We start from the raw sequence: 18,579 nt of genomic DNA, 5'->3' as shown, positions 1-18,579 counted from the left end.
TGCATGGGGTTACATGGGATAGATCCCAGTGTCCCACGCAGTGCTGTACTGAGATCCTTCAGAAGATGACTGTCATCTCTTTGCATCGTGTAGCCATAGTGTTAGAGATGCTTTCACTTCAGTGAGGCTCCCCAGAGAGATCAGTGCATGGAGAGCTCTGTGTGATCATGCTCAGATGTAGCAGCTTCATCTCCAGTGCTCCTCCTTGGAGCAGCCGTGCCCCTGACGTACTGTACCTCCCGTTTGCCACCCCCATGCTGTCTCTCGGGCTGTCTGACAGTTGGCTGTCAGATGTCCTCACCAGGTAGAAGGGCTCTGGAGGCTGCAGCACACGTGAAACGATTTTGGTCACAAGTGAAAGCTCAAGGTCTGAAGGACAGCCGAGTGTGGACATAAGGATGACCTTAGGGAATCCTGAGTAGACAACATCTTTAAAAGAAATTGTTACTATCCTGCTAACCTAAGAGAGAACTAACTGCTAGCTGCTTTAAGGTCAACACCCAAAATCCACTTCCCAGTGGATTACTGGGAGATAAACTTCCCAGCTCGCCTGAGAAACCTGGAGCAGCGTTCCAAAAGGCAGACAGAAATCTTCTGTGGCGCAGAGATGTTGAAAGCCACGTTTCCAGTTGGAGAATCATGGAAGAACATTTTCTTACATAGATTTGAACTTTATCACAGGGCAATGGGAGGTGCCATGTAAAAGTCTTTCTGTCCAATTAAAACCAAGACATTTTTTCAGCCGATCAAACCTTCCAATTTCTTAATAGGGCTTTAAGAAAAGAAAATTCCTTCTAGCCTAGCTGATGTCCAGTTGAAGAGATGCATTCTAAAAGATGAAATCTGCGATTTCTATAAGGCATGACATTCATCTCTCCTAAGTCAGGATGGGTAAGAAATGCAAAATTTTATCCTACCCTGAAGATCATAGGGTGTGTCTTAACTGGGTATTTGCAAAAAAATTCCAATTTATATGTCTAAATTGAGATACCAAACCCACCAATTGAATAGAATTGCCTTAGATACACCAAAAGAAGTAAACTTAGCTTTCCTACCAATATTGCAGGGCACGAAAGAGCTCCCAGCGCCATTATCAGGACATGAGGGGTTAACTGAATGCCTTTGCACTGCTTTGCATGAAGTGCTTTGAATCCTGAACTCCTGTTATGACTCACACCCCTATTTCTCCAGTTTGTTCACCCAGGCACTCCTAGAACATCCCTTTTATTCTGTGCACTTATGGCAGTACTTAATAAGGTATCTAAAATACTTGATAATGCTGTGACTTTCATCAGCCGTGCTCTCAGTTGGCAGTATTACAGCAGTGCTTTCTCAGGAGCTGGGATCCTGATTTCTGCCTCTGATAAGAGAGACCTTCTGTATAACATGCACTTGTGCAACACAAAGAGCTAGCTGCTAAACCCTGATCTTGTCGAAAAACGACGACGAAACTTCAACAGGGCCAGTGCTTCGTCCCCTATCTTCAAGTGAAGCCTCAGTGTTTCACGTAGAAACAAAACGTAACGTGTAGTTTTGCGATGACAGCAGTGATTCGGAAAAAGCTCTGTAATAAAGCTACCTTACGTGCCATGAGGGGGACAAATTACGACAAATTATGGCCAAACTATGCAGCTCAGCAGACAAGGTCAGGCAGACACTTGCTGCTGCCAGTATGTGCAATATGGGCACTTGAAACATCTTGAAATATGGGCAGGAAGAAGGAAGAGGTTTAATGTCCTTCCTGGGGGTCGCAGCCTTGGCTACTGCTGGCCACAGGACTGAAGCCAAGATTGATACGGGCTAGCTCCCAACTGACAGCCCACAGATTATACAGTTCATGGTGGACCAATAGGTGAGTACTTCCACAAGACTGAAAGGCCCACAGCTAATGTAGGGTTAAGGTCTCTTACTGAAGCCAAGATTGATACGGGCTAGCTCCCGACAGCCCACAGATTATACGGTTCATGATGGACCAATAGGTGAGTATTTCCACAAGAGTGAAAGGCCCACAGCTAATGTAGGGTTAAAGTCTCTTTAAAATCGAAATGCTTCCCACGTTTTCTCTTCCTGCCTTTATTAAGGTTTTTGAAGTCTCAACATATTTCTATGTAAAAAAAGCCCCACAGAATGGTAATTTTTTTATGCCCTACTTGTTTTACTGTGGCTTATCTAACTGGAGTCTGTAAAAAAATTATAATAGAGCTAACTACCTGAAACATTTTCATGTTTCTAGGGATTAAGAACTAGATTTCACTTACATGATCTGTTTTTAATCATCAAACTAATGACCTGGAACCATCAGTTAGAGGAAAAACAAACAAATTAAAAAACCACAAACCAAAGAAAAAGTGCTTGTCTTGGAAATATTGGTGCCAATTTCCCCTAAGTGCCTATGGTCGAGTAACCAGATATGTATAGTTCTGAGAATGGACTTCTTTACATAAAAATCACGGCCAGCCTGATTGTAACAGCCTCCATGGGGATGTTGGCCAGAACTAGAAATTATCGCTGTTAAACTTCGGAGAGAGCCTCTACACCTTTGCAGAAATGGCTTTTGGCACAAAACAGTAATTTCATCTAGAATTTTATTAGCAAAAATACCTTTCATGCTAAAACCACATTAGACCTATGTTTGGGAGTGGAAAAGCACCAATAAGAGGAGGCTAGCTGGTTTTTTTTAGTTCATCAAATCTTAAATGACACTGGGTCCCTTTAGTCCAGCTGGAATATCCTGACAGTATAAACAAATATAACAACACGGGCACTGGGCTTGGGTGTCTGCACAGGCCGTGGTTTTCCAAACCACGATATTGAATTTGAAAAACCTCGTGCACGCAGTGCCACAGTCGCGCTCTTCATTTGGACATAGATGTGTGCTGTGGTGGTACACACAGAGCAGGGGCTGAGCGCTGCTTGTAATCGCTTCACTTTTTCATGCAAATGAAACACGTAGTCCATTAATATTTTTGCATGCGGTAATTATCATAGGCATACTTGAAAGGAAAATGCTGTTCATGTAAAATTATGCTTTTGATCCTGGAATGGAACCGAATTCTGGTTATTTGATGGATATTTGCAGCTTGCTGAATCCCTTGACAGCATCAGCTTTTCAATCCGAGCTGTTTGTAAATTACCTCCTGTGCTATTGTCTTCTGCTTTTTGGGATTCTGAGCAGCAGCAGCAGAAACTCATCAAGTAAATTCGCTTCCTGGCTTTAAAACCAAAGCTGAAACCTGAGCTGCTCTGTTTGGTATACAGTGAACGAGCTTTGATTTCATTTTTATTGTATTTCATTCAAACTTTATTATAAAACATCTCCCAGGGACTCTTGCACGAGAAACACTTTGCAAGTAAAAACAGCATTGTATTTCCAGTCTGCCATTTCTAAAGGTTATTATAACGTTTTTATCATGCTTGCTTATCTCCATAATACACCCCTGTGTGGCAGGAGACTGCAGAGTTGGGCAGCAGAGCTAGATGTCTCTGTTGGGTTTTCTAACGGATTTTCCTGTACTACAAAAGGGCTTCGCTGTCATTAACCCAGTGACCGGCACTTCTGACTGTGGGCACTCCCCAGGCACCTCTATCTCCACTCCTCTTTGACTCCAGTTTTGTCTCAACTGTTTTATTGACATGACATTCAGTGCAGATTTTTAACAAATGCCCCTCAAAAACCTACTATAATTTACAGAGAGCAGCTGATCTTTGTGGATAGTTCAACAGTGGGTTTATGTTATGATTATTCCCAGGAGTTGGTTCCTTCTCTAGAATTGATCCACCCTTATTTTTCAGTGGAACAACAGTGACTTTCAGCTGCTGGTTTGATCATCATCAAAATTATCATTGCAGGTTTGTGTTCAGGTTGGGCATACAAAGTGTTTCCTTGATCATTCTCTTTCCTTCTAAAATTTGCAGTTTACATCCAAACTGCATATGAATTACTCACAACATATCACTTCTTTTTAATCAACTTTTGACTACTATTTATCTCTTGATCTCGGAGGCAGCTTTTGTAAATGCTAACAGGATGACAGACTTGATTTGATCCTGCTCCTATTGCAGTCATTGGCCAAAATTCCCGCTGGGTCACATTTGAGTTGATCACATCCCTGTGGATCTCCTAATGCACTTTATAAAATGGACCTAGTAAATCCAATAACAACAGAAATATGATTAAATACGTAGGGCACAGATGGTTCCAGAAAAAGCAAGCTGCAGCTTCACTTTGAATTTTTGCTTATAAAGATTTATTTTGCTTTGAAAAGTAACCCATATAAGCCTTTATCAATATTTACCTAGCTCAGCTAGGAAAATAGAGCAGTAACTACGAGCTGATCTGTGCAATATCATAGTAGTACAACCACATTAAAGCCCTCCTTTGAGCAGAACCCTGGCCAACTGAAAAGAGCAAGAGAATAGTTAACACGCCTGAGTTTTACAGACATGCCAAGGGGCTTAGCAGCCTTCACCGAACATTTCTGTTACAGCAGCATGCCTGAAACAAGAAACAAAGAAATCAGATTAAAGATTGAGCTGCTTAGGACAGCAGCATTAGCACAGCAAGTTTCCCAGTGAGATCACCGTTACTTTGTGCATCAGATGACTGCTCCGTGCTGAAACGCTAAGCAGGGGTGGATTCTTAATCCATTCTGAAAAGTACTTAACGAAAACTTTCAGGAAGGGTTTATCAGCTCTGAACACTGGAAAGAGGGTGGACTTCCTATGCCATGGCTTTGTCAGGTGCTGCTTGGCATCTCTGTGTGAGAGCACGAGAAGCCATCAAGCAGTTGGCTACAACACGAGTCATGGCAAGGCTGCACAGCAATTACTCATCTTTGAAAAGCCCTCGACTATTTGTCCCCTCAAAGCGCCCCAAAGAGCAGGTTTTACTGTGGGCCAGCTTCAGCACCGAGGTGAACGCTGCTGCATTGAGGCTCAGTTTGATGAGGGGATTGTCGAGTGGCAGCGCTGGCACAAGCCATTGCCATACCCCACCTCCATTAGCGGGCACTTGTTTTGTCTCCACGCCTCTCTCTGTGCCCTGCCAGCATCGGCTTCGTGGCAACACGGGCTACAAAATAATCTGGCTGCAAGAGGCTTTTTTCAAGTTAACTACAGATTTAGTCTTTTTCGTACTTGTTTAGGAGTTCGGGCTGTGACATGAGGGAATAGCTTGGTTAGCTTTACTTGAGACTGGTGATTAATGAGAGTAATGAGCACGGAACAGCTTGGGCTTCAGCATGGGCTGTCCCCGCCAGGCAGAGATCACATTGAACTGCTAGGACAGCTGACACCTGGACTATTGAGTCATTGCTGATCATTACATCTGGCTCAGGTACCTCTATTCACTAAAATCACATCTCAGCTGCAACACGGCCAGAGCTTTGCTATCAACACATACCTAAGAGCAGTTGTGGCCCAGATGACAGGAGAGGGGAGCTGGCATCTATCAGCCACCTTTAAAGCCCACTTTTCATCTTACTTTTTTACCTTCTTACCTTTCCCTGTGTGTTTTGTGTTGTTGCTGACTGTTCAGTGGTTAAGTGGGCGACACAACCTTAAAAGGCATAATACTGAACGATGCTGCAGGGAATAAGCACATTAACCCTTTAACCTTTACATCTTCTGAATATAAGCTAGAATTTAAGACTTCTATCTGGAAAGACCCATCCTTTGAACAGTTTAGTATGATTTTCTGGGACAAGATCCACATACAGTCCTTTGTCCTGACTCTTCCTAGAGGCAAAAAGGAAGACAGAGCCCATACCACCAACTGTCACTTACTACGATATTTATCACTGCCATTTTAACCTTGGCTATTTGAGTACTGATTTAGGCACGTTGTTATTTCTGGATACGTTAGAGTAGTCACAGCAATCTCTGCATAGAATGCTTAGCAAGACCAGTCCTTCCATAGGTTTGCCTCATAGGAAATGCAAAGGGTATCTGTTTTCTGGAGGAGACGTTGTTAGGTAGGTGCTGTCCTACTCTGGGTGACAGTCCTTGTAATTAAGAGTCGAATTCAAACCCTTCATCTCAGAGAGATACAGAGATAGTCTGAGCATCCAGCTTGTCATTCTGGGGGTACATAGAAAATTATACATAAATGATAGACACTGAAATGTCTGAGATTACGTTTGGGACCCAGACTAAATATGGGCTTGCTTTCTATAGGACTCGAACTGACCTTAAATGAAGAACATCTGGAGACTGGAAGGTGAATATTACAGGTTATTGCGACCTTCCCCTTGCTATTCAGGGTCCCAGCAGGGAGGCCAGTCATGATAATGAGGGATTTGTTGTTGTTGTTTGTGTGGTGTTGGTTTTTTTTAAGCAATTTGACCACTAGATACGGAAATGCCGTATAGTAACATGCTTAGCAGTGGTCAGCAAACAGCCAGCTACTGGGAGTAACTTGCGAGACCTCCTGACCTGCACTGTGACTGACCTTAGGGCTCCAAAGAAGATTTTTAGGTAGGTCTTGGGTCTGAGCATCTTCTCACACCTTTGTTTCATGACTGACTTAAAAAAAAGATTATTCTTTACAGACACTGGAATGTGTGAGAGATGGATCTGTCCTGTATTTTTATGTAACTCTCTCTGAACTGATTTTTTTAAAGGTTGCCAAGTAGCTGCTGCACACGGGCTTCCAATCTAACATATTTAAAGGAAACAAAGCAGTTAGGCAGCTTTCTGATCAGTGCTGTCCTGCAAAATAACTGCATTTCTTTATTTTGTTGGGACTTTTTAACTGCAGTGAAATGCCAGTAGATCTCACCGTCTGCTTAGCAACAAACCCAGCAAAACTTGTCTTAATCTAGAAGATTTTTGGAATCTCAGGCCTTAGGTATTATAAATTACCTGTCAGTAAGTATTACAAATCACTTGTCAGTTCAACTAAGATTATTTACTCATGCACACTGGTGGGGAATGCAACACAACCCCTAGTACCAATTCAGTAACTCAGCGAGTAGACATCACCTTCTTTACGCTTCAGCAATATCCCAAAACCCTCTCACACATGTTCTGTAGTGACAACGTGGATGCAGCAGTGCCTTTTGGTGGCCAGTTAAATGCACCACAGATTTTTAACAGCAGTCCCCAGGGAGCTGAAGTTTTCCTATCAAAGCAGTGGCAGATCATCGAAATCCAGTCCTCAGTTACCCCATAAATCTACTTGCCTTCTGTAAAGCTGCTTCTTTTTCTGCTTCGTAGCAACTGTGGCTATCTGAGCGGCATAATGTATTAAATCAAATCTGCTTCGAGAAAAATACAGTTCACTCATTCTCCTAATTACTGCTGTTCAATTTTAGCCTAATTAGCGACCTCTCAATTTGCTGAGATTAGTTCTGCCTGTGTAGAAGTGTGACGAGCTATGAAGGCACACGCAATAAGCCTTACTTTTCCTCTTCTACCTATTATACTACACAATTAGATATCTCTCGTTGCTTTTCTATGAGTAAACAAAATACCCTGGAAACAAAACCCAGAGGTTCAAGCGTCCAATCTGTGCTGTAGTTACAAACATCTCCCTGAGATCATTCTTCTCATGCTGGCAAGCTGGGAAAAGCCCATTGAATGGGACTCATGGCTTTTTCTGTTAGGATTCAGGCACATTTGAAAGGAATGAGTCAGGAATTCATGTATGTGGGAAGTGGTTTTCCTCTCACATTACTGTATGTATGGATGAAATACATTTCCTCTACTATGAGGATGCTGAATGAGAACACAAAGTAGTGCAGCTGACTGGCACTGTAGTGGCCATGCTTCGACCCCCATAATGAAAAGCCAGCGGTCTCGGAAGGCTGGTTTGGATAATGCATTTCAGAGAAAAGCTGGTGAAGTCACCTGAATTCTTATAAAAAATAGACTGGAAAAGGACAAAGTGGAGAAAAGATACCAGAGCTAAAATTTGATAAATTAGAGACCAGGTTCTTTAGCGAAACCTGGCCTGACTGAAACTGCAGGAGAAAATCTGGCTTTAAAACGTGAGCTATAATGCAATAACGAAGACGCCTCCCTCTGTGCTTCAGACAGCTTTTGTAGCAACCAGTGCTGAGGAACTGGAGATAATGATAATGACTTGTGCCTGCAATCATTACAGCTAGGGCACGCACAGTGTGCAACACATTTAATGTCAAACTTACCAGCATCACGCGGTGAGACAGCGGCAGGACTAAGCAGAAGGAGGTCACCCGCGTCCCAAGGCTGGTCATAGCCAGAGGAATAGCAACACTGCAGAGCGGGCATGTTTTATTTGCAATGAGCCTGAGGAACAGAATTTGGGTTCTGAACCTGCCAAAAGATTAGTGTCCTCAAATCCAAGGAGCTGGTGTGCTCTTCTCTTCTGGCCTTCAAAGCTGATGTGGTGCTGGGGCGATGGACTTAGGAGAAGTCTGGAGCCTGGTGGACACCCTCAGTGTCTGTTCCCATCTTCTGAGGAACTGAGGAGGAAAAGGAGGGCTTTAAGGGCTGGTCAGACATGGGGGCTGGGGCGGAAATGGGGTTAGGGGAAGAGAAACAGAACGCATATGCAAGCTTTCAAAGAACTCTGAGCTTCGGAGGGGAAGAAGGCCCTCTTTCAGAGCCAGCAGACAACTGGAGAAGCAAGGAGACATAAGCGAGGACTGAAAGATTTCCCCAGTTGTTCCTTAGCTCAGCAAGGAATTCAAGGTTTCCTTTGACTTGAAGGCTGGAAGAGCTCCATGTATTTAAAGACCAGCACTTTTTTTTGAAGTCCTTTGATGAGCTGTGCAGAAGACAGAGTTGGCAGGTACATGTTTAAAAAAGAAAATCTTACCGCTGTCAGTAAAGAACTTCTAAAAATAATGTTATACATATGTATATAAAACACATAGGAGAATACATGCTGGAACATTTAAATGCCTTTTCATTTGAAGGTGATCTCCTAGGGTGAAGCAGGCCTCATGCTGGTGCGCTCTGCCCTGGCAGCACAACCACGCAGCCCAGTGTGGCTGCAGTCGTGGGTAAATCACTCCCTCAGGGCAGGAAACACAGAGGAGACAGTCGCCAAGAACAGAAGGAGAGCGTACTTCCTTGTATATTTTAGCCATTTTCCAGTAATTCCTTTGCTTTCAACCTCTACATGTCAAATGATAGTAAATTGCAAATGTACTGGTTCCAGCTGGGCACGACTGGGGGTGAAACAGCTTTTCTTTGAAGCTGGAGCTGGAGTCCACTTGAAAAGCTGTAGGGAGAGCCATAGACATTTGCAAAAGAGTAACTGAAATTCTGGCCTGGTGATTCAAAGCAATGATGTGATTCATGAAACAAATCTTCAGGAGCCACATAATCCATTAGGAGAGCAGCTTGTGAAAGAGACCACCACCGTAGCTGAGATAGAAATCACGAGATGAACAGCTTATTGAACGAGTGTAATTGTCTTCCAGAACAGCAGACAAACAATATGGATCTTAATGAATATATTTTAACATTAAAAAATCTGTTGTTCTAGCATTTGTTTTCCTTGCTTTTTATGTGACCAAGGATCTCATTACAGATTTCAAGCAGAGGAAAAAACAGAAGATGAGGAACCGGGGCCAAATCCTTTTAATTCCAAACCCTCCCTAAGAAGAGATGGGGATTATTCCCCCCCACCTTGTCTCTGCTGCACGTTGGCACGTTTTGGGAGTTGCTCTCCTCTCTGCTGCCACTCTCTCGGTTTTGATGCTCCCTCAGCCTCTTCTCTGGAGCGTGTTTGGGAGCGCTGGTAGAGGAGCCGAAAGCTTTGTGTTGCACCAAGGCAATTTTCTGTTGGCAAACCAAGGCTTCCCGAGAGGCACAATCCAGCTGGAACACAACACAGAGACTGCCCCATACATTTCAATGTTGCACACATGCAGAGTGGATGTGTGTGCGCCTGGCACAGGCAGGGACGGAGCCACAGCTGTGGTACGTGGGGGTGGGCAGTCAGATGCCCGATGGTTTACATACGTGGGCTGTCCTACGATCACACATATGAAAACAAATACAAGAGAGCTACAGGGATCGCTTGAAATTCCTTATACATGGAAGACTTCAAAATAAAACATTATATGGAGGGCTTCAAATAGCTTTTCCTAGCATTTCATTTTTTGCCTTACTCCCTGTGTGCCACGCGAGCAGCTGCCTCTCCAGCGTTTTTCTTCATATCTGGCAACTGGTGATGTACTTCAGTGTTTCAAGTGAAACTGAAGTGTGCGCCTTTGCTTAATAATCCCCCATTCATTTAATAGTCGGAAGCTTGCCAGCGCGGCTTTGTTTGCGTTTTAGTTATGGATGATGTCAAGCCAGCCTTGGTGAAACGCTCAGCTAGCCAAAGGGACTGGAAAAAACTGTTATTTCACTGGAACTCACAAGCTCGGCAAATGCATATTCTGTAATATTCTCTTTCTTTTGCATCAGGATTTGTAATAGACAAAATTAAGATTCTGAAGGACTTTCGCAGCAATGTGAGACCACCTGTGGACACATCAGACGTGCGGTATTCATACACTCTCACCTTTTAATAGGCGTGCTTTCTCCTCCTTTCTGACTCAGTCAAGCTTTCATTTTCAACTTTTGGTTTACAAATCGTAGTCACCCCAAGGATGAACCATGACCCCAAACAAAATTAAGAAGTTATTGCCCCCATTCTAGATATTTAATCCAGAAAAAAGCAATTCCCAGATTGATATATAGCGCTAGATATATGGACCTGGGTGGAAACTGAGAGACATGGCCAGCTCACTACTGGGTTAAAAGTATAATAGAGGAGTCTTAGCTGTGTTCCACATACATGTTTAAATACGACCAATGAAAGCCTGCAAAATTCTCACTTCACAGAATCACACAGAATCACAGAATCCCAGACCATTAGGGATTGGAAGGGACCTCCAAAGCTCATCCAGTCCAATCCCCCTGCCGGAGCAGGAACACCCAGATGAGGTTACACAGGAAGGCGTCCAGGCGGGTTTTGAATGTCTGCAGAGAAGGAGACTCCACAACCTCTCTGGGCAGCCTGGGCCAGGGCTCTGTCACCCTCACTGAGAAGAAGTTTCTTCTCAGATTTAAGTGGAACCTCAATGAAATGAGGTTCATGGGGTTCTTCCCCCCATGAAATATTCCAAGTGGACTGCCTTTGAGAGAGGGAAATCCAGTCGATTGGCTCAGGCTTTATGGAGCAATTTGAATTGTCAGGAATAGACCACAGAGCAAAGACCATAAACAAAAAAACCCCAACTTTAAACCTTTCTTCCTTAAAATGAAAAAGGTGAAAGCAGCAAAATCAGTAGACGGAGTTGCAGAATTTGGACTTTCATAAGGAAACACTTCACTGGTGCTCAAGAGCGCTGCTTCCAGCTGCCTCGAGAGCTCTGTGGAGAAATTAGAACAAGATTATCTTTACTTTGCAGTGACAACAGAAGTTATAAAAAGAGTTTCCAGTATTGGATGGTTAACTGGCAGAACTTTCTACTGATTCTGTTTAAAAATACATTAAATACATTTGTACCACTGAAGCTCATGGTTCAGAACTCTGTCCTAGGCAGATGATGACCAACACATGAACATTGGAAAGAGAAAGTCGATGATATCGAAATGATACAAACACAGGAGTATGTGTTTAGGCTGTGACACGTATTCTGCTTGGGAAACATAAAGGGAGGCTCACAGATTTGCTCCTTTTCTATGTGTTTTCCTTAGTTTCCCCTCCACCAGATTCCCCTCCCTTGTTGTCTGAGCAGCCCTCGGTGTCCCACTGCCGTTATCAGGTAAACTTCAGTGACCTTCCTGCTAATCATTTTTGTATGACAGCTTAATATTCTGGTATTTCAGAGAATAGTTCATGAATCAGAAAAGTCAGAATTCAGAAAGAGCTTTTGGGCCACCCACTCCATCTCTCTCTGCCATAAGCTTGCAGGCAAAAAAAAACCTCAAAAAAAAACCCCAGCTGGCATTTTTGCAGCCTAAAATGCAATTGAAGAAGAAAATGGAGATTTATTGAATTATTCCTCCAGTGGTTATAGCCAATTCTGTTAGTAGAGAATTCACCTTGTGCTACTTCATAAAGGCTACTTGTATAGAAACAGCTGCTGTCATATAAACATTTCTTGTTTAACACATATGTCCTTTCCCTGTAGCTGCAGAGCTGGTGTGCAGAGAACACCGGTCTCATTTATTACTTTTTCCTTTACATCCCCTTCTCGATCTCTCAAAGGAAGAGGGTTTCCTAACTGAGCTTTAAGGTTCTGGTCGCACCAGACCTGCAACAGCTGGATCTTTAGGAAAATTTAGGATTCTCCTTGTCTGTGGTACCGACTGCCTACTAACCCTGCTGGGAGACTCGTTTGTGACTTGCTGCCAAAAAAGTCATTTTCTACTGGCACAGACTCGGTTTGGTTGGCAAAGACAGGGTTTTTGGACCATCCTGTCTGCGAGTTAGATAAAGGTTGCAGTAGCTGGTGTACTTGGCTAATGTTTTTTTGTTAAAAACAAACAAAGGCTCTTCCCTGTTTCCCCTCTGCTCCTGCATCAGTCAGGTACGGTCTGGCCCTCGGGTACAGCTGGACTGGCTTTCACCAGCTGACTTCATGTGTTTCTTAGCCTCCTCTGTAGCTTAGCAGAACCAGGTGAGATGAACAGCAAAGGAAAGATTTCCCTGGCTAGAGCTTTCCTTCATGTCCTGCTCTGCTGTGAAATGAGCCCTGGGCTGTCCCTGTGCCTGTGAGGAAAAGAGTCCCAGAAGCCCCGGCTCCACCCAGCACTGGGGCATGCACACCCTGATGGAAGGCCAAGAGCCACACACGAGGGCTGTGCAACCTCGACTTTCAATCACAGAAGTCCATAGTACCAGTATGAGTGAATTAAGCATCATCTGAGAAGCACAGCTCAAAGGCAATGCTGTCCTCGAGCACACATTGCCGGCTCCTCTCCATGGGACTGGGCTGTCATCTAGAGCCAATGCAGCATTTGCGTCTCCAAATTCCTCCGTTTCGGCAGAACTTGGAACCACCAAGAGACCCCGAGCTTCTACTGGTCCACTAAATCTGGGGGAGGAGGGATGAGATCCCGCGGGTTCAGCCTGGCCACCAGGCAGACGTCGTAGCTGTCGTGCATGAGGGCGTTGATGGCTACCACGTTCCAGTGGTTCTCCCACGGGTCCAGCTCGAGGATCTCCTTGGTGATAACTTCATGACGAGCTGAAATACAGAGGCAACAACAGCAGGCATCAAGTCAAACAGGACCAAATTGCTTTGTGCAGTTATTATTATGACCCTTCTGTAAGGTGCCCCAACTCAAACACAGTTCTCAGGCTCCTGGGAGCACCTCAACACTATGGCTTTTTGGGGGTGCAAAGTCTGCACATCCTGCAGTCTGGGGAGAAATAGAGACAGAGAGAAACCCCCAGGGCTTTAAAAATACTTTAGCTGTTCTGAAGTGCTGAGGAATTTGTCATGAACAGCCAGGGCAGAAGAATGCCGTTAAATCACAGCCAGTCTCAAGACAAGAAGCTTTTTACTGAGACTGACAAAAAATAATGGAAGCATCCCCATGCAGCAGAGCGCCACGGCTGCCAACCAGCAGTGCTATATTGAACCTCCTATAAGAATGCACAATCTTTCTCTGCTAACAAAAGTCCTGGTCTCTCCAGCAATTGTTACTCAAAGCCAAGGTCTCTCTTAAAAATAAAACACATCTTTCATTTCTGCTCACATTTTCTTTTCATCTTAAAGCTGCTTTCTCACAGCGAGTAACCTTAGTGTAAACTTTCTTCACTTCGAGCTGGGCATGTGCATGTGCTTTGCTGTCAGCTTTCTTCTGATGAATTTCTGGAGAGCTGTAGCAAAAGCCAGACCTCAGAGACTTCCAAAGCACAGAGACTCCACAGGTGCCGGGATGAGAATCCTCATAGCAAGAAACACTGAACGCTCAGCACTGTTTTATGGAGTCCTAAAAGGCTTTACATGGTCCAGACTGAGTTTCCCATTCAGCTATCCCTTCTAAAAAGTGCTTTTTAGAGAGGAAAAAAAACCCAACCAAACACAAAAATAATCCCCAGTAAAACCAACAACAACCACCAAACCAAACACCCAACAAAACCAAACCAACACAGAAAAGCTGTGTTTTTCCACAACTGAGAAACTGCAGACAACACCCACGTGCTGGTACCAGCGAAGAGCTCATTTCTGTGTGACCCTGCAAGAGTGAACAGGTTCTTCCCAAGAGGCAAATACGGCAACACAAACAGACCCGAGCTGGGACGTGGGAGGCTCCAGCCCCTGAATTTGTTATTAGATCATCTCCTTTATGCAATAATTTTTCACGTCTGGATTTTCTTTGGCGTGGATGGTGGCAAAAATGAGACAATCGGAGGAAGAAAAAAAAATCAAACGCTGGAACTGAGAGTTCCAGTGATTGCAACTCTTCAGGAAAAAAAAAACCTCATAATTATAACATCAAAGGCGGATTCAGCAACCCTCCCTCACAGCCTCGCTGTGTTTTTCCCTGACCCCAGTGACTCAGAACCTTTGGTGTCCCTTATTTCCCTTTTCTGTGCGAGGTTGTAGCTGATTTTGTTCCACTCCAAATTCAGCTTTCCGGCACGTGGAGCGTTAGTTAACTTCTAACGCCTGGGAGATAAAGAGTACGGTGTTGGACTGAGGGAAGCAATCATTTCTCTCGCCTTATCTTGTTTAATGTGAAAGGAAGCAGCACCCTTTGGGTTAGAAGGTTCACGTGAGGAACAAAATACAGCCACACTTCAGAAAGAAACCTACATCTCCCCTTTCTTTTTGAAAGAGAAAGGAATTAAAACACCTCAGCTTTTTCTCTTCTTTTCTTTTTTTCCCTTGTTAGGACAATATAAAAGGTACTGATTTTCAAAGGGAATAGTACCTCTGATTCCAGGTTGTGATGCTGGATCTGGGCTTTAATCCCAAGAAACGGTTTTAAACCTAAAAGCTGCAAATAATTCCAATGCTGCCTCATTGGTTCACCTTACTTACTGCATTTTCTTTCTAAGGCAATATCTTAGCAGCCTCAGCTCACAGGAGCATCCTGTGACATCTACAAAACAGTGGTGGTCTGTATGACACAGACTGCCCCCCAGACCTCCCTGTCACACACCGCATTACAACCACACATCACCTCACCTAATGAAAGGATTTCACTCCCTTCCAAATGCTTTCATTTTTTTTCTACAAAATGAGGCAGCATTTTTCTTTACATTCTTCTTTAACTGTGAGAGGTTGTAAGCAGCTTTCCTTACATTACGTTTTTCTGCAGAGTTAAGCCACCTTATACGAGAGTCATTCAGGTAGTACAAACCTAACCCTAATGCACAGCAGTTTGGAAGCCAAATTAGTCTAATCTTTACATTACACAATCTTTACATTCTCATTTATATCCTGGTCTGTAAACAAAACATTTCCCCACAATTTTTCGTATGAAATGTCATTGAACGTGCAGAAAAACCAACACCAATATTGATTTTCAGAAAGGGATTGCCTGCCCTCCATATACACGACTATGTTTGCTCTTTAAAGGGTTTCTTTTCAAATGTGATTCACTCCCCAAATATGGCCAGACTTCATTTCACGTTTTAAGTTTTCTCATGCCATTTAAATCAGGATTCACCATAAATCAGGATGAACAGTTCTTGGAAAGATCCCCAGTATGACTGCAGGCAACATAAATATTTGATCTGCTTTTTCTTCCCCCCCTTTTCTTTTCTTTTCTTTTTTTTAAACTGCATTCCATTTGTGATTCGGAGGCTGGGGGAGGAACAACTTCCTATGTAAATACAGTATTTATTTCCACTTCTGGTCTTTTTCGACCTTGCGTTCTCTCTGCTATTTGGAATCGAACATTCAGACACAACTATCAGGTTTGCAGTTGGGAGACCTAAAGGGAAGCAGATGTAGAATTAAATAACATGTTTAACAGGTGGAAAAGCTGTGGTTTATCCAGGACTACGAACCATGCAGCTATTCTGTTCATAAGCCGTTACAAAGAAATTCACTCTACTCTGCTCAGTGGCCAGAACTTGAAAAAATTCATGCTGAATTTTAGTTTAAATTTAAAAAGACATTAGATCTATGGCAAGCTCACCGAAATACAGTCAGTATTTCATTATTTCTTACAGCAGCCCATTGCCATCCTCACATGGGCACCTCTCCTGAGCTCCTGACCGTGTCGGTGCTCAGGTTGTCACCTTTTCCTTTCCAGTTTGCAGTCTCCCAATGTGCTCTATTTTCTTTTGCCATGGAGCAGTTCATTAAAATCCAGACACCAAACCTGTAGTGGTTAAACTGTTAACGGTCTGCTTTTGCCATGGAAAAAAGCACTCAAACACCACAAGGCGCTTGCCAGTCCCCAGAACACTTGCTCAGGTGTTTCTTTTCATGGCTCCCCCAGTCCTTGTCACCCACCACAGCCACCCCAGTTCAGGCTCCGCTGCTGGTTTGTACCCGGTTTTGCACACCATTAGCTGTACCAGAGAGTGGTTTCCAACACATGGGACTGGCCTCTGCTACTCATCCTCCTCGCCACTAATAGCTGCTTTCATAATTACACGGTGCAGAGTTGGGTGACTTGGGAATTCACGTTTGTGTTGCAATGAGATAAAAGTGCATTTAGCTCATTACCACCAGATGTCCCGGCCCCTCATTTGCAGCAGGAAAAGGAATAAGTTCATCAAGTCTGTGGCCTTCAATCCCATTTGTGAGCAGGAGCTGCCCCCGAACTCTGCCATCCTCAGACAGCCAACACCCATGTGGGGTCGCATACATCCATCATCCGTGCCTGTGGGCAGGAAATACACACGAGAGGGGACCTGGCCTGGCTGTTAGCATCCTGCCCAGCATCGCAATGCTGAGTGCATCCCACCAGACACCGCGAGGGCTGGGAGCCAGGTTGAGGCCTGAATTTACAGCTGTGGCAGATTACTGCTTTCAGGGCACCTGCAAGGAGCAAGGTAAGAGATTCACTCTCCTAGGCAGCACCTCTGTCCTCTTGCTCTGCCGTGTAGCTCTTCAGGATCATAGTTTCACGATCCACCCATTCACTCACCAATCGATATATTCAACATATAAAGAATGGGATGGTCTGCAGGAAGGAACTTCTAATTCAGTCACTTTCAACTGTTTTTCCTGGAATCGATCCAGCTGCTTCAGCTTTTAAAATCTGCCCAGATTTTATAATTTCATGGGCAAAGCCTCTTTCAGCCATCATCTCACAAACATCGGTCCTGCTCGCACTGGGGCAGCGGCAGGATCACACGTTACAGGATCGGTGTTCCTGAAACCAATGCACCGTTCACGTGGGTAAAACCTGCGCTATCAGAATAAGGATTGCTGCTCTCAGCCCGTCCTGAGACACTGTTTCTAAATGCCTTACAATGAGTTAATACATTATTAATAGAGGATATAAAGCATGTTTAGACTGTGTGCATGACAGGCGGTTATGAACACAATAGAAGATGTCATACATGGCTACAAGCCATGTTTCTAAACAACCTATTGACCTCTCCAGCAATTAATTAAAATGCATTAAATTATCTATTAATCATTCATTAACCCTTTATAAACTATAAATAAGCCTCAGTAAGAAGCATGACTGAATTACTAACGCTGTGCTGTCAGATCCTGGGTCAAATTCAGATCTGAACCGAGCAGGTGCTGCTCCCCAGCGATTCCCCTGACCTGCTCTGGCCTTATTTGCAGCAGCGAGTTTTTGGTTAATGAGGGGAGGGTGTGCAGGCAGCAGCCTGGCAGCTCACCCCAGTGCTGGAAGGGGAATTAGGCGAAAGGTCAAGCAGTGTTTTTCGGGATGGACTTGGTGCACGGGCAGCCGCAAGCAGATTTCTATACCGAGCAAAGCACAGGGATGCTGAATCGCTTTGGTTGGTGGGAATATTTATTCAGATGGTAACAACTGTGGGCAGGAGAACTTTAATTATTCATCGCTGCCCAGTAGATCCTAACAGAGGGAACCAAACAGCGCGGCAGATCGGCAGATTGGCAGCCCGGGGTTCACCTCTCTGCTTTATTTAGCTGGGAACATGGGAAGGTGCTGGAGAAACGGGTTTTGTTCCAATCCCTCAACCCCCGAACTTCACAAGTGCGGTATTTGCCGTGCCAGACTTCTTAATACGTCTAAATTTAATTTGATTCCAGTAATGTTCCATAACCACTGTAATAAAAACCAAGCACTAGAATGATTCGCCATCTAAATCACATAATGGAGGAGACATGGGGGAGCAGCCTTTATGGGAGATTAGTCAAAATAAATAACTATTAAGCTAGTCCACTGTCAAGAGGGGCTGGTGTGGAGATACAAACTCATTAGCTCAGCTGGAATACAGTAATTACTACACGGTTCTGCACTGCCGCAAGCGGTGCCACTGCTGTTCCAGCGGATGGGTTGCAGTTTATGTAAATGAGGGAAAAAAGGCCAGAAAATGAACCTAGGGTAAGTACATGGCTTTTTTTTTGTAGAATTGCCATTACACAGCTAGTAGGGCTCAGTGCCACTCTCACCTGTCTTGGCTAACGGTTGCCAACACACAATTGAGGTTCTTGCATTCCAAGTTGATAAATA

At 44.0% G+C, this 18,579-nt stretch overlaps 1 protein-coding gene across 1 annotated transcript in view; it reads right to left on the bottom strand.

Moving 5' to 3' along the window:
- Nucleotides 1–13,008: 13,008 nt before the first annotated feature.
- The window catches only part of KBTBD12 (kelch repeat and BTB (POZ) domain containing 12), a 27,382-nt gene continuing 21,811 nt past the window's right edge, over nt 13,009–18,579 (bottom strand). Inside the window, exon 6 of the mRNA XM_010185033.1 lies at nt 13,009–13,178. Within this exon, the coding sequence (XP_010183335.1) occupies nt 13,009–13,178 (170 nt within the window). The remainder of the gene's footprint in view (nt 13,179–18,579) is intronic.

This window comes from Mesitornis unicolor, unplaced genomic scaffold (genome assembly GCF_000695765.1).
Source record: "Mesitornis unicolor isolate BGI_N332 unplaced genomic scaffold, ASM69576v1 scaffold5885, whole genome shotgun sequence".
In the NCBI taxonomy this organism is placed as follows: Eukaryota; Metazoa; Chordata; class Aves; order Mesitornithiformes; family Mesitornithidae; genus Mesitornis; species Mesitornis unicolor.
The sequence above is the reverse complement of the archived record's forward strand: the minus strand, read 5'-3'. Positions and strand labels throughout refer to the sequence as shown.